At 35.9% G+C, this 15,185-nt stretch overlaps 2 protein-coding genes across 2 annotated transcripts; both read right to left on the bottom strand.

Moving 5' to 3' along the window:
• Nucleotides 1-747: 747 nt before the first annotated feature.
• emc3 (ER membrane protein complex subunit 3) lies at nt 748-5,824 on the bottom strand. The gene is made up of 9 exons (XM_007253272.4): nt 5,679-5,824; nt 3,683-3,877; nt 3,345-3,402; nt 3,124-3,217; nt 2,888-2,992; nt 2,661-2,742; nt 2,420-2,499; nt 2,167-2,249; nt 748-1,806 (listed from the first exon to the last, which is right to left on the bottom strand). Exons 2-9 carry the CDS (start codon nt 3,835-3,837, stop codon nt 1,678-1,680), a joined length of 786 nt encoding a protein of 261 aa, XP_007253334.1. The 5' UTR covers nt 3,838-3,877; nt 5,679-5,824; the 3' UTR covers nt 748-1,677.
• Nucleotides 5,825-9,560: 3,736 nt separating this feature from the next.
• sec61a1l (SEC61 translocon subunit alpha 1, like) lies at nt 9,561-14,920 on the bottom strand. Its single transcript, XM_007253273.4, has 12 exons — nt 14,794-14,920; nt 13,400-13,467; nt 13,225-13,290; nt 12,786-12,864; nt 12,392-12,523; nt 12,173-12,282; nt 11,661-11,814; nt 11,198-11,358; nt 10,868-11,065; nt 10,537-10,728; nt 10,369-10,445; nt 9,561-10,262 (listed from the first exon to the last, which is right to left on the bottom strand). Exons 1-12 carry the CDS (start codon nt 14,798-14,800, stop codon nt 10,076-10,078), a joined length of 1,431 nt encoding a protein of 476 aa, XP_007253335.1. The 5' UTR covers nt 14,801-14,920; the 3' UTR covers nt 9,561-10,075.
• Nucleotides 14,921-15,185: the final 265 nt, after the last annotated feature.

Here is a 15,185-nt window from a genome sequence, read left to right as displayed (position 1 = left end):
CTTATGATCAAACAGAGGCAACAAATAAAAATAATTGAGGTAAATAAAAAGCAAAAATAGCAAAAATACATTTTCTAAATATACTTCTTTTCATATTTAACATTTAGGAGACAGTGTAATAATCAAAAAAGTGGTTTGTTGCTTGAAGGCAGGACAATACCATACTGTAGAGGGTTAAATGTTTTTGAGAAGAAATAAATTAATCATTACAATAAAAGAGTATATTGTTAATAAAACTAACATTTATGACAGTAGATACCAAAATGACTTCTCTGGTGGTACTACAGAAATTGATTTGGATATCCAGTAACACAGATTAGCAGTGTCTGTAATATGTTCTGAAAAATACACGGCTATGTCTCCCCTGCTTGTGGAGATAATAGAACCCACATTAAAAATAATCATACAGATAGTATATAAGTCAAAATAATGTGTTTCTTAGTAGTCTATGAGAAGTCATAATTATGATACACTAAGTCAGTTATATGGAAGTCTGTTACACTTATGGCACACTAGCTAAGTCACTTAGCATGACTTACATTTCTTCTTATGACTTACAATCTTGCCATTGTATTTATTATACGTGAGTTTCCTTATCCCCTAAGTAGCAGTGATAGGCAACCATACATTCTAGATCTGCTCATGCAATATGCTCCACAGTGTACAACAAAAAAACAACAAGTTGCTGGTGGTTCAGAATAAAAAAAAAATCACTCTACCTCACAATTAATTATGACACAAACACAGTTTTGGTAAAACAAGTTCTATTATGGGTGAACATTTCCTGCAACTGTACGAGGGTGTCAAAAGTCACTTTACAAAACATAATAAAAATGTTACAAAACTAATTAAATAAATACAAAACTAAGCACAACAATGGATCATGCCTTTTGGAAATGTTAGAGACACTACCAGACTACGGGTACTTTAATACACAACAGACAAGGATCAGGGGCATAGTAGGACCACACTAAGCTGCTGTCCATCAGGGAAGCACTAGTGATCCCAAACATAATGGTCAGACACATATGACTGAACCTCAGTAGTTTTGGCTTGGTCCACTTTCTAAAATTCCTCCAATTAACCATGGTCCCATTAATCCTCTGGTCTAATAAAACAAAACCTACATGGATGCTTTAAAAGGAAACAAAAATACATTATAATAATGGTGTTTATGATCAGACCAGGGTGTAATACTACTGTAAGCTGTATTATCTTATTTTCATTCCACCTGGTTCAGTTTAACACTGCTTTCAACTCAACCAAGTGTATTTATAATCAAACTCGTACATTGTTTGCTCAGCAGTAAAAATAGTTTCACGATATATACTACCTGATGCCACAACAGCCCCCAAGGGTTGCATTGTAGTGTGACTGTATTTTTGCTCTATTACAAGTAGCAACTGAAAAAGAGTTAAGTTAAAACGTTAAGCTTAAAATCATAATCTAAACTACTTCTATAATACAAAAAGCATGGGATGAATGAAAAAAATGAAACAGTGCATGCACATGTGATATGTTGCAGTGAGGTTTATGCAAGTCATCAGGAACTAACAGGTGTCTGATCAGTTCCAAAACCAGTCCACACATTTTTTTTAAATTATAATTATATTTAAATAATATAATTATAATTAGATTATGGCTGATGAGATTTAAGTTCCTTAATGTAACAGGCCATTAGAAAATTCCTGTTGGCAAATCTTTGCTAAACATGCCAGACAGGTCCAAGTCCTTGCTCATCAGGTCCTCCTCCACACTCTCTAGTGCCCACTGGTGGTCTGTCAACTCCAAAGCCTCCCATTCTGCCTGAGGACAAGATAAAAGTGAGAGTTATAGAACATTCTGCAACATTAAGTGTAGCTAAAGTGACAAATCAATATCTAGGCTTGTTGGGTAAGTTTGCTCTGGCCTTTACTGTGTGCTAAAAACTGGAATGTGTTTTTTTTTTCTCAAATTCATAAGAATTCTCCACATTGATCATATTGACTGTGTGTTGTTTAAGGCATTTTATCAAAGTTAATACTTTTGTATAGCACTTTTTACAAACTGTTGTGATTACAAAGCATCTTTACAGAATTCCAGTACATAACAAATCATAAGGCAAAGATGTAACCCCACAAAACATTTAAATAATTTATATAACTTAACATCATTTTGTCCAGTTACCTTAAATGCTTTGTTTGTGTCTGCAGGCATTGCCATGGCAGCACCACTCATTTGGTCCTGCATGATTCGAGACTGATCCGCACCTATAACAGTAACATAACTTGTTAATAGTTTCTTTACTAAAAGCATTCAAACACAAACCTTAATGCCTTAAATGCAATAAAACAACCCCATCAAACAATTTTTAAAAACTGTATCTGCATCAATATAAAATTGAGAAAATGCATCATAAATTAGAAAGGAAGCTTCTTACCATTATCTTGCCCAAGGATCAAAGAATACATGCTTCTTAAGCCAAAAACATTCAAGAAATACCAGGATGCAGAGCTTACCCTATGGATGTAAATAGCAAGAATACTTATGACACAACCTTACTGGTTACCATATTAACTGCACCAGTTATGACATTACATTATTTGCACTGATACACAAAAGTAACAACAACAATACAAATTGGGTGTGTTCGTATAAAATTGTATCTGGAAACTACTTACCAAGATGCATCAAGTGAGAGCAACTCAATACCCTGCTGCAACATTGGCTTAAAACGGAGTGTGAGCGGAAATGGTACTTTAGCTAAGAAGAGAATATTTTTGTTGCTTAGTGTACAGACCAACTGACAAAATACATATTATATGTTATTACATGGTGTCACTGTTCATTCTGATAATCCAACAAGCAAATAAATATAATTTTTGTTCAAATTAAAAACATTCCTTACTTGTAACAAACCCAGAAAATGTCCAGTTGATCCAGCCACCAATGAGGATCATGGGAAGAACATTTGTTACATTGCCTTTCATCATGTCTGTCAACATGCTGGGGTCTGTAATGATATATCCACAGGTTAAATTAATATTTAATTAAACATTTCAAGAATATGAATATCAGAAAAATCAGAAAAATTAACTAAAATGTCAGTGAAGCAAAAGTCCTGCATAAGATAGCCCCACATACCAGTCATTGGAGAGGGAGGAACCACCTTTCTTTTTGTCTTTTTAAAGAACCCATCATCTTGGTTATTGAAGTAAAATTTCCTCATTAAGAAGGACTACAAGAAAACAAAAATAAATTAAGTGTAAATATTATGTGCAACTGTATACATACGCAGAATAAATATAAATTAAATCACTTAATAATTGTAAAAACTTACAGAGAATGTAATTAAAAAAACACACCTGTTTGGGGATGTATTTTCCATTTTCTCTTAATACTCTGCTCCTGATGAGAACCTGGCTATATATGAGACATGATACATAATTGAATGTTAGCATACCATTTGTACTCACAGTTTATTCACTTTAGCTGCCATGCTAAACTATACCAGGGTATCTTAGCACTTGTGTGATATCCACAGGTCTGAGCTTCTTTTCATTAGCTGAGCAAGAGTAAAGCATATCATGTTTAACTCACGCTAAAAAGAAAGGTAATAATTATTTAGTTGGTTAAGTGTTTAATGTTTAAGCTTCCTGACAAAACAGTGAGCGTAAGTGCAAAAGCAATATAAGCATATTACCTGTCAGAAACCTGCTCTAGTGTGAGTTTCTTGTCACTCTGCAACAAAATCGAGACGTAATGTCGAATGACTCCAACAAGGAAGGTGATGAACACTATAGGTAAGACCACCCAAAGGCGAATGTTGGAGTCTAACAGAAGTTCAGGTTCAGCCATGGTTTACTACAGGGGTGCTGACAGGATGACCGCACCAAACCTGTGGGAGAATGAGATACAATGTAATGAATTAACTATGGATTTTTAACTATAGTAGCTATATTTAAATGATCAATCTCTCAGTCTTGCGACATTTTGTGACACTGTAAGCAAGACAATGTGTTGTGATTGTCTTATTTAAGTTTAAAGACAAAACTGTAATAGTATTAAAACAATAAAAGCAGTACTCTGGAGCAGGAAAGTGATAGACTAGAAAAAGTACAAAATAGAAAGAATACAAACAAACAAACAAAAAACATATGTGCCCTTTTGGCACGTAACATGACTACAAAGATTAACAGAATAATCAGTTTATAACCAGCCGAGTTTTCTAAGTTATGCAAGTTAGCTAAGCAATTCAAGCAGGTTAACAAAGTTAAACAAGTCATGGATATTTATTGAAATGGATATTTATCTCTCCTTCCTGAAACCTGTTTATTTAGGTGAGTAAAGCTCTTCCGTTTATTTACAGAAAATGTACATTTCCGATGTTTTGACTGAAGTGGCCGATTATAGGGGCAAAAACATGACGATACAACACACATCACGAGTTACCATATTGCAATATATTGTGATCCTGACAGCAAGGCAATATGCTGTGATTGTTTAAATTAAATTTAAGAAATACTCTCATCGTATTAAAATATTTGTATATATTTGTAAAATATGCTATTTTATAGTTTTAGGATTATTAAATCAGAATAGTGAGATGTAATGACACAGTTCTAACATTATCCAATCAGAACAGTGAGTACAACATTGCTATCTAGTGTGCAGGGCTTAAATCAGTTAAATTTCTGGCTAAATTTGAACATAGAAAATTGGGTATAAACCCCCCCACCCCCCATTTACACTGGTGAAGAAGAAACTGATCTGTTATTCCAAGCTTTAGTTTTTCTTTTTTGCCTTTCGCTAACAGATTTTTTTTTCCATTTTTGCATCTTGTAGCAAAAATCTGATGGAAAATATGGAATATGGAAGAATCAGAAAATCAGAGAAAAGATTCATTTTTGCAGAAAAAAATATAGAAAATTATACAATTTTAACCCCATTTATTCTATACTACACCAAATGGTAAGAATTAAAAAATAAATAAGTTTAAATAAGTCTATTTTTTTATTTTAGCTTTAAATTGGTAAGACAATTGAATTGAATTGTCAAACCAAAGATAAAGCCTTCTTAGCTTTCAATGGAAGTCAATGTAAAGAGAGTTTATTACAGGTAATTTTGGAGAACTTCTATTGGTCCATTTATTAAGACAATTTGGCACAGTTTAAGGGACAATTTGTGTGTTCAAATGATGTAACTAGAAAACTAAAAATCGTCCAAAAATGGATATAAATTACTTGTTTTCATAGGCTAGCTAACCAGTTTATAACCAACCAAGATTGCTAGCTAGCTTGGGAGATAGCTTAGCTTAGCTAACAGCTTTAATATCAGACTATTATTTAAGTATTTTTGTTAGCTAGCTAACTCGACAATGAACCGACTGTTAAGCAGTCTGACCTGACATCAGTTCAGCGTAACGAAACAGAACACAATTACGGCAGTGATAACTAGGTTAGCTAAGTAGCAAGCTAACCTAACGTTAGCTAGGGTTAACTCAATGTATTTCAGCAATAGAGCTCAGTAACTGGCGGAACTGGATAGATAGCATTAGCTAGGTGGCTAATACAGTGATGCTCTACGACAGTCAGTGGCAGTCAGTCCGTGCTAAAACACATTAATCAGAACGCCAGCCAGTGCTACCGCTACCGCTCTATTCAACTATTACAGCCGAGTTACAGCCCCTACAATCCTACCTCCTCACTATCGGATAGATAGCTTTTTTCCCCGAGCTGCAGCACAGACACCGACCACACATGAACCCAGCAGCTCCTAATCTTCGCTGCTGCATCAGCACCCACTCCCCGAGAGAGACGAGCAGGGCGGTGAAGTCAAAGTGGGTGTCCTGCCGAGTTGTGCTACCCTGTCAAAAAATAATATTTTTATTTTATTTAAAAAATATATTTCACTCAAGCAAAAAAAAAAATGTAAGTCATCTCAGATTGCATAATGTACCCGAGAAAAAACTAAGTTATCAGGAAAAACATAAAAAAAGAGCTTAACGCATGCGCAAAGCCGCTAAGTGGCACAAACCGATTGGTAGCACAACTCGACAGCACACGGGTTAATATAAAGCCTGCACACTTCCTCTTCCCCACCGTGTTCCCAGAAAATAACTGCACTCCGCGATAGAGGGAGCCCGCGATTGAGTCCTCAATGAATGGGAACAAATGGAGCTAAACGGCTTAAAACTAAAAATTAAAAATAGTGTCCAAATACTACTCCAGGATATTAATTTAATATTAGACGTTTGAATAAAGTATTTTGCTTAAAAAATTAAAAACGTCCAACACGATGCATATATCCAACAACATAAAAATATATACTAAAATACTAAAAAACAAAAAAATATATATTTTTATATATGTTATTTATTTATTTACAGAAGTATATATGAAATTATATTGCTGCTAACTGTTTGTTGAGCTAATGCTTGAATTAAAGAAACAAATAAATTATTTTTAAAACAGAGAGTTACGTATATCCAAAACCAATAAAATGTGGGTAGCTGAGGAATAGCGCATCACTATTGCAGTGATATTTAGATGACATGGCAATACAATATGTATCACGTTTCACCAAATTGAGATACATTGTGATAATGTAAGCAAGGCGATATGTTGTGATTGCCTGATTGAAACATAGTATAAAACCACATGGTCATATTTATAAAATAAATAAAATAAATTATCCAATTAAAACAGTGAGTGGGCGGGGTTTAAACACACTACAAAATTTTACAATTCATATATCCAACAACATAAAAATATACAAAAAAGAAATATATAATATATATATATATGTATATATAAACATTTGTAAACTACGATTTGTAAATCAGTTGCTCTGTATGAACCCATTCATTTAGTAGCGCCCACTATAGTGGCCTAGCAAACCCGGAATAGATTTTCAAGTGGGAATTCTCCTCTCTATACGTTCTTTGGTGAAGTCAGTGACAAAGAAATCTACGACAAAATGGCCTCAAAGCTCTTTAAAGGGGCACTATACTCAAAATAAAACCTTACTGCATGAAAGTGTTAAATTACATGTATTATTTTACATGCATATTTAATTTTTTACGGCAAACAGCCAGTAGGTTTTTTTTATTGCAACAGAGATACATCACTGCATTAGTACTGTATTAACCGTGTGCCTACTGGGTAGCAAGCTGATGCTGATGATATTAGTTATAGCCAGAGTTCGTTTAAAAGGCTAAGAACTGGGGTTAAAAAGCTTTAAAATGTTTGTGGTGCTGAAATTCTTAATGTTGTTGATGTGTTGAGGAAATGAGCACATTAGTTTTAGTATATAAACTATGATTTTGTTAAGATGCTTCTTATCAACCCATTCATTTTTGGAAGCGCCCTCTACTGGCTGACTAACACAGAAAACAATTTCAATTGGTAATTCTCTGCTTAAAGGCACAGTAATAAAAAACCTGCACACCATGGACCAGTTTATCTTAAAATTAATTAAGATTAACAAATGGACCTAAGGAATAAAATACATTTGGAAAATATAAATACATCACAATATACAGTACCAATACTTTACAATTCTTTCCCAAACTTATCCCACATACAGCATTCTGCACCCTGTACCTCCCACACAACCAAGCACTTTACTCATAGTTACTGTCACCTACTTACTGGTCTGTCATCAACACCAGCAGATGACATGGCTCTCCAGACCATCACTGATTGTGGAAACTTCACACTAGACATCAAGCAGTTTGGACTGTGTGTCTCTCCACTCTTCCGCCAGACTCTTTTCCCTGGATTTCCAAATGAAATGCTAAATTTACTGATATAAGTAGATATTATACAACATAATGCATTCAACAAGAAATTGTATATTGTATAAAATGTCCTTAAATCCACTTTGATTCGAATTTACATCAGTTTGCTTCTTCTGGATGAGGTGGGCAGCAGCGTGAGAATCAAGTTCTTGAATTTTTTTAGTGTGTGTAATACCAGCTTTACCCTGCTCAGGAATGACTTGCTGCTAATGCTGGAACAGGATTCACTCATAGCCTGGATTATTAACTCACAGTTAATCTCACACATCAGCCACAGTTCTTGAGACAATACATGTAAAACATATAGTGAGCAGTACTGGTGTACCTCAGGGTATAGTTCTGTCTCCCTTTCTGTTCACGCTTTGCACCTTGTACTTTAAATACCCCTCACAGTCCTGGCATCTGTAGAGATTTTAGACAATTGGGATATTGTGGGATGCATCAGCAAGTTACTGGAGACTGAATAGAGGGGAGTGGTGGACAGTTTTGTGGAGTGGACTAAACCACCTACAACTCAACATTACAAATCTAAACAGCCGGCTAGTATTGGATTTCAGAAAGAAGAAGACCTCAATCCAATCAGTCAGTATCAGGGGAACTGATGTGGACATTGTAGGTGATTATAAATACTTGGGTGTGTATATAGACAGAAAGCAGGACTTACTCAGTTTTATCCTTACACCCCATTATTCCACATTGAAATCATATCAAAGTACTTTTAACTGACAAGGTGTACAGAACAAACAGGAGGTATTTTATACCAGTGGCTATCAAGCTGTGTAACTCTTCCCTGTTCTGTATGAATGAAAGCTTACAGTACTGGATAATTATATATGTGCAATATGTTATTTCTACATTTTTTGTATTGTACAGACAATCTTATTATCCACAATCACCTCATAATGAATAAGAAAATTATTCAATATTCCAATTCAGGAGCTTGCAGCCATCAAATGATACTGTCTACAAAGGCTATGCAAAGGCCATCCTGAAATCAGACATTCTGCCCTACACCACATTTCCTATCTGCATCGCTGTTCCCTTCTTATCTATAAGTGCACTCAACCAGCTCTCGAAGATGATTAAACTTTCTCTGGTGGATAGGAACATCTGCCAAATGTCATATAATACACTGTAAATGTGTCATAGTTTGGTAAGGTCCTTAAAAAATGTGTTGTAGTTCTGTCACACTTTATTATACTGTCAAATTGCAATACTTACCCTTACATCATTACTACTTTTGATTGTACGAGAGGACAAACAAAACTTCACATCTAATTGTACCTACAAATTGTGCGTAAAAACTAGATTTGAAATGATTTAACTATAAAGAATTAGGTTATTCAAAGTTTTTTTTTATTGAAACATCAATTTCATTTGTTCAGGATGGCATTCTTCTACCCACATAAGTAGAAGGATGGTGTGAGGCAGACTTTGCTTTGTGCAGTAAACAATGCTCCAAGGACCAAGGTGTAGGCAAAACACTTGGTGTTGTAATACTGTAGATAATACAAAAAAAAAACTTTAATATATAGAATAATAATAATAATAATAATAATAAAGTTCTACCAACAAGAACATTCTCACAAAGATAAGTGACAAGGATACAAGATGCTTTACCATTCTTACAATCATCATCAGTCTACTAAGAATTTCAACCAAACCTTATTATCCCCTGAAATGTGCAAGACATATATGTCTTCTTTGCAAACCATGGCAAAGTTTACCTAAAGAACTAGGCACGTTGTTTCTGTTACAGATGAACACGCATACACCTCTCTTACATCAGAAATTCTGTCAAAAGTTTTTATTTACAAGGGATCAATTAACAGTCTCCATGGCATGACACTGTGGTTACCTGATCACATACACTGGCACTGCTTTAGATCTTTGCTTGACAAAGCCAACACATGCTGCACATCCAAGTCACTGGTTTTATCCACTTCCGGAACATTAACCTTTTGTGCTTTCTACCATCAGAAACACGATTAAAAACACAGCAAGAAGTGTACTGGCTGAAGAGATGAAGGAAAAATGGACACCCTATGACATGGAAAAAGGGACAAGTACATTCCCATGCTGAATGCTGGGAGACCATGCTGCAAATGACTTTCCCCAGACAAAAAAAGGGATCCAGGATGTGTAATGGGCAGATCTTCAAAACAAAAAGGATGCATTACGTAAATACCATTGAGAGCCAGCGTAGTGTCTGTGTGACAAATCAAAAAATTATATAAAAAGAATTTAGCAAAGAACAGAGGTTGTATCAGTCTCATGTAGTAATGGAGGGAGTTTCTAGAAGAGTAGAGCACCCATACTGCCAACTTCACTCTGTTCCTTAACGAAGATCTCAAAGTACTGGTAGATGATTGTTACGGCCAATAAGATTCCAGTTCCTGAACCAATAGCCCCCAGGAAATCAGCCATGACTGAAAGACCACCTATACACAGTCCTCCAAATGCTGCAGCTGTAGGGATGTACCTATAAGGAAACAAATCAGAAACAAAATATGTTGAGGTCTTAATGTTTCTTTTACTTTACTACAGCTAAACACAGCATTTTATGGAAAATATTGAGTGCTTATTACCTGTTAAGTTCATGAACCATAGAAGTGTCTCTGTGACCCCTCATGACCATCTGCTGTTCCTTTAGCTGCTTTGCCACCTATAGTTTAGAAACACATTAAGACAGTGCCATTAATAATACTAACCAAAAAGGACATCATTCAAAACACAGAAAAAGAAAATACACTCACGTCTTTGGCTGAAGATCCAGAAACCTCAATCCAGGTCTTTGAGAAGAAGGCACAGGATCCTAACATGAAGACGATGTAGATGACAGCATGAACTGGGTCATCTAAAACAGAGCCAAATGACTCTGGAGGGGAGAGGTAGTAACACAGACCTCCTACAGGGTACGCACGAGCTGGCCCTCCACTTGAGGTGTCCTGTTAAAACATGGTCCTTAAATCTCATTACAATGCTTTAGACATAGATTTTTGAAAGAACCTGGTTCACTTAGCTGCTATAAGAAATAGACAAGACCAGCGGTACACGGACAAGAAACAGATAAGACTAAATACTTACAGACCAGGTTCCCAGTAAATTAACCAGGAAGTTGCCACTGAAGCGAGTAGAGAGCATTTGAGAGATGACGTAGAGGTTGGAGACCAGTGCTGACTGCAGGATGATTGGAATGTTGGAGGTGTAGAAGAGCTTGATGGGATATGTGTTGTACTGACCACGGTAACGTGCAGACTTAATTGGCAGATCAACTCTGAAGCCCTGAGCAAAAAAAACACAAACAGGTTAAGTTTTCTTTTGCAACTTCACTATTACAAACTGAAACCAAATTCCAATACTGATTTAAACTAGAATATGTAACAATGATAAACTGATAAACAATGATATACTGACCTGGAAGTATATAACCACAGCAAAGACAAAGACTGTAGCAATAAGATTCATGAGGTTGGGTAGGTTCTGCCTGTAGAAAGCTTCTCTCAAAGCTCGTATTTTATCTGTACGTGTGGCCAATAAGTGGAACAGAGCAATGATTGCTCCTTCAAACTCAGTACCTGCAAGAGGATTACACAGTCTGTTAGCATGAACATACTGCACAATGATATTTAAAGGTTATCACTCTCTACTAGTTAAACAGCTAAACACAAATTTGACTCTGATAAGACAAGGTTAAACAAACAGATGGCTGTTTAAGCATATAAATGGTTAAAGAACAATCATTGTGATCACAATATCAATTAAAACAATTCATAGTCTTGCATTTATGTGTTTGAAGCTTAAACATGTTAAGTAGTTTATTTTGTATTTCTGCATCAAGTCAAGGCAACCTGAACAAGCGAAGAAACACTGTGCATACCTCTGCCAGTGTTGACTGTAGTTGGGCTGAAAGCTTTCCATACAATTGTCTCACAGATGTTCGTAGCAATGAAGAGAGAAATGCCCGAACCCAAACCATAGCCTTTTTGCAGCAACTCATCCAGCAGCAGCACTATCAGTCCAGCCACAAATAACTACAAACAGGACATACTGTCAGTACAATCACAAATCACAGGCAATCTTATCAAAAAGAAAACTAAATTAGATGCAACTTAAGAAGCCAATGTAAAAATAGCTTTGCACTATATTTAGAACTTTAATCGTTAACTAGAATCATTTCTAACATACTTTCATCAACAGCTTGTCAAAATATGATTATTAGGTTAAAGAGATTAAAAACCAATAGTGCTCTTTATAGCAAACAAGACTTGAAAGCAGTCACACAGTACTCAATCAGACAGCAGAGATATGATTATCTTACCTAAGCAGGATGTAAGATTCTGCTAGGAATAGCAGTGACGATCAAAGCAGAGAAGAAAAAATAGCTTGTACCTGGATGATGATGAGAAGACAGATCCCAGCACCCATCTCTGAGGGGTCTCCATACATGCCAGTCATTACGTACACAATAGCCTGGCCAATGGTGATAATCATTCCAAACACTGCAAGGAAAATATGCTATAAATTAGCCAGTGCTTCAGGTCAAATCATACTTGGCATCCTTAAAATACAGTGGTTTAATGGGTGAGTCTGAAATAAGCAAAAACGTACATTTCTGAGCTCCATTAAATAGTGCTCTGTCTTTCGGCGTGTCTCCGACCTCGATAATTTTAGCTCCAGCCAGCAGTTGCATAATCAGCCCAGAGGTAACGATGGGAGAGATACCTAACTCCATCAGCGTACCTGTAACAAAAATATTCATCATATATATAAAAAAACTACATATATTGTGAGTATTCTACTGCAGCACAGAGCCTGTAAGCAGCAAAACCATTACAACTACAATACTTATAATAACATAGAAAGGTGAGTGCTCACACTGTAAATGATAAACAATAATCTGGTAAACTGCTATGTAAGCTTTTAATACAAAACTAAATGGATAATACTATCTGTGCTTTGCATTGAAATTGACTTTAACTTCATCAAATGATCCTAAACAAACCTCTGTTAGAAGCAAGAATGACTCTCATCCAGTAGAACGGATCTGCAGAGTCTGATGACATGATGCCGAAGAGCGGAATCTAGAAATGAAGGGCAAAAAAATGAGTATCTCAGTCCTGTATTTATTAAATAGCATTTATTTTGATTGACTTTACAGTACATGCACATTATTTAGACTTCATTGCATTTACATTGGCCTTTAGCTAGAGTTCTTTTTCAGAGCGAATTATCCTAAAATGAATTCACTCTACACAAGTAGACAAATGCAGAGTTAAAGGAGTCCTGCTATACTAGTTTAGCATAGTGTGCTTACACTGCTAGGAATCAAACACTTGTATGACATTGGGAGGAAAGTTTTGTTACCCACTATGCCAGCTAACTACACAAACCTTCATCATTTGCATCGAGAGCACATGAAAATCAAAGTAAGGCAAACACACCTGGCAGCAGACCAGGAAGATAAATAGTGTGATGGCTGTCCATAGCACCTTCTCTCTGAACTGAATCTGTGTGGGGAAAAAAAATTTATACAAAATTGCAAAGGTTTGTTTGTAAGTGCAGAAACAAAACATCTCAGATAATAAAGCACAGAATAAATGAGGAAAATCTCCATACCCTCCTTTCTGGTTTCTGGATTTCAGGTAATACTGCACAAAAGGGTTTTATCACCTCCAAAAATTTGACTGCAAAAGAATATAAACAAAGGAAATTAGTGGGATATGGATTATGGAAAAAACATTTTAACTAATAGATTCATTTACTGAGTTGTCTCTTTCCTTATTGCTGTTTACTACTAAGAGATTTCCAAAGCTGCCCGTGCAACGTCATCACTACAGTCCAGCAGCATAGGCATAAGGGCAAGAGCCCTTAAAACTAGCAGAATTAGATAAATATTTGACATTAACATATATTTAACCCATGTGAAAATAAAGATGAGCTCGTTTTAAATGATGGTGCATGTGAAATACGCATATAAATAACTAGTCAAATGACCAGATTGCTGGCTAGCTGGCTAAGGTTTCAAATCCTGACTGGGTGTGTAGTGTCGAGTTATGCTACCCATCAATACATGCTTCCTAAAGGCACTGCGCATGCGCTGACCTACACTTTTCGATTGTTTCTCGTGTTTCTTTTTTTTTCTTTTTTTACATAATAAATCTATTTTTTGTGCATTAAACAACATGGACTCACTGACATTGCACAAAAGTTTACATGGAAATTCATAATAATAATAAATACAATACTTTATTAAAAAAAAAATTACAAAAGCAGTTTTTAATTACATATTATTGCCATAACTTTAGCATGATAAAGTGATTTATGCTATCTTAAAATACTAATGCTACATCTACTGGGACTTCTATTGGGAACATTCTACAGTTAAATTTACTACTTGGGTAGCACGGTTTGACAAGGTAGCACAGGTCGTCAATACACCGGTTCCATTCAAACAGAAATGTAGTTAGTTGACTGTGTTTTCAACGTTAAATAAGGCAATTATTGACAGTAAGCAGACACAAGAAAACTAATATATTTTGGTAGTCAGATTAGTTTAGTGAAAATTGTGGTTTAACTGTAGTTAACGCCAGCTAGGCACTAGCTTGGCTAACTAGCTTAGCTAGCTAACGGTCACCTATCAGTAAATACACGTAGGTTAGCTATTTTAGCTGGCTAGTAAGTTAGAGGTTTTAAACACTGTCAGATCCAAACTAAAGCTATAAAAGTCGCATTATCTAAGACAAAACGTTATAGAAGGCAATTAAAGCTCCAGCTGTTATTCTGACAGAGAGAAAAGTCAGCTAATCGCTACTAATAGCAGAATTTCTGTAGCTAGCGTTAGCTAACCGGTAAGGCAGTTCTATGGCTATTCAGTTAGCTAGCAGTAAAAAAAGCTCAAAGCGGCCTTTCTGAAATAAACGCATAAAACAGCAGTGTCTCAAGAACAACACAAAAACCAGCCCTGCTGCAAGCTGTATATAAAAGAACAAGTAAATACAGGCGGAACTCACTGGCCATGGTGCGCTCTGTCCGAGTCCCAGTCCGGTTATGGTCCCAGTGCCGTGGATCAGCAGAGCTAGTGTGGAATCAGCCCCGCTGCCTCCAGCAGAAAGAGAGAGGCTCTCCAGCGACACGTCAGCTCACAGATCCTAATACACGTCAGACTGAGCTGCTGCTGCTCTTTCACTCATCATCTCTCTGGGAATGATGATTCCGCAGCAAAGTTTCTGTGTAAAAAATCTGTAGAAAGTAAGTCATCTTTTTAGTTTTTACTCTAAAGAAGAGAATATACTGTAAATAGGAAAGTTCTATACACACAAAAGTAAATATTAAAACGGAGTGTCTATTTGCACCCGGGTGCAAATAGCACGTGCCACACAGCAAGGCTATTTTCACCCCTTAA

Source organism: Astyanax mexicanus, chromosome 5 (assembly GCF_023375975.1).
Source record: "Astyanax mexicanus isolate ESR-SI-001 chromosome 5, AstMex3_surface, whole genome shotgun sequence".
Classification (NCBI taxonomy): Eukaryota; Metazoa; Chordata; class Actinopteri; order Characiformes; family Acestrorhamphidae; genus Astyanax; species Astyanax mexicanus.
The sequence above is the reverse complement of the archived record's forward strand: the minus strand, read 5'-3'. Positions and strand labels throughout refer to the sequence as shown.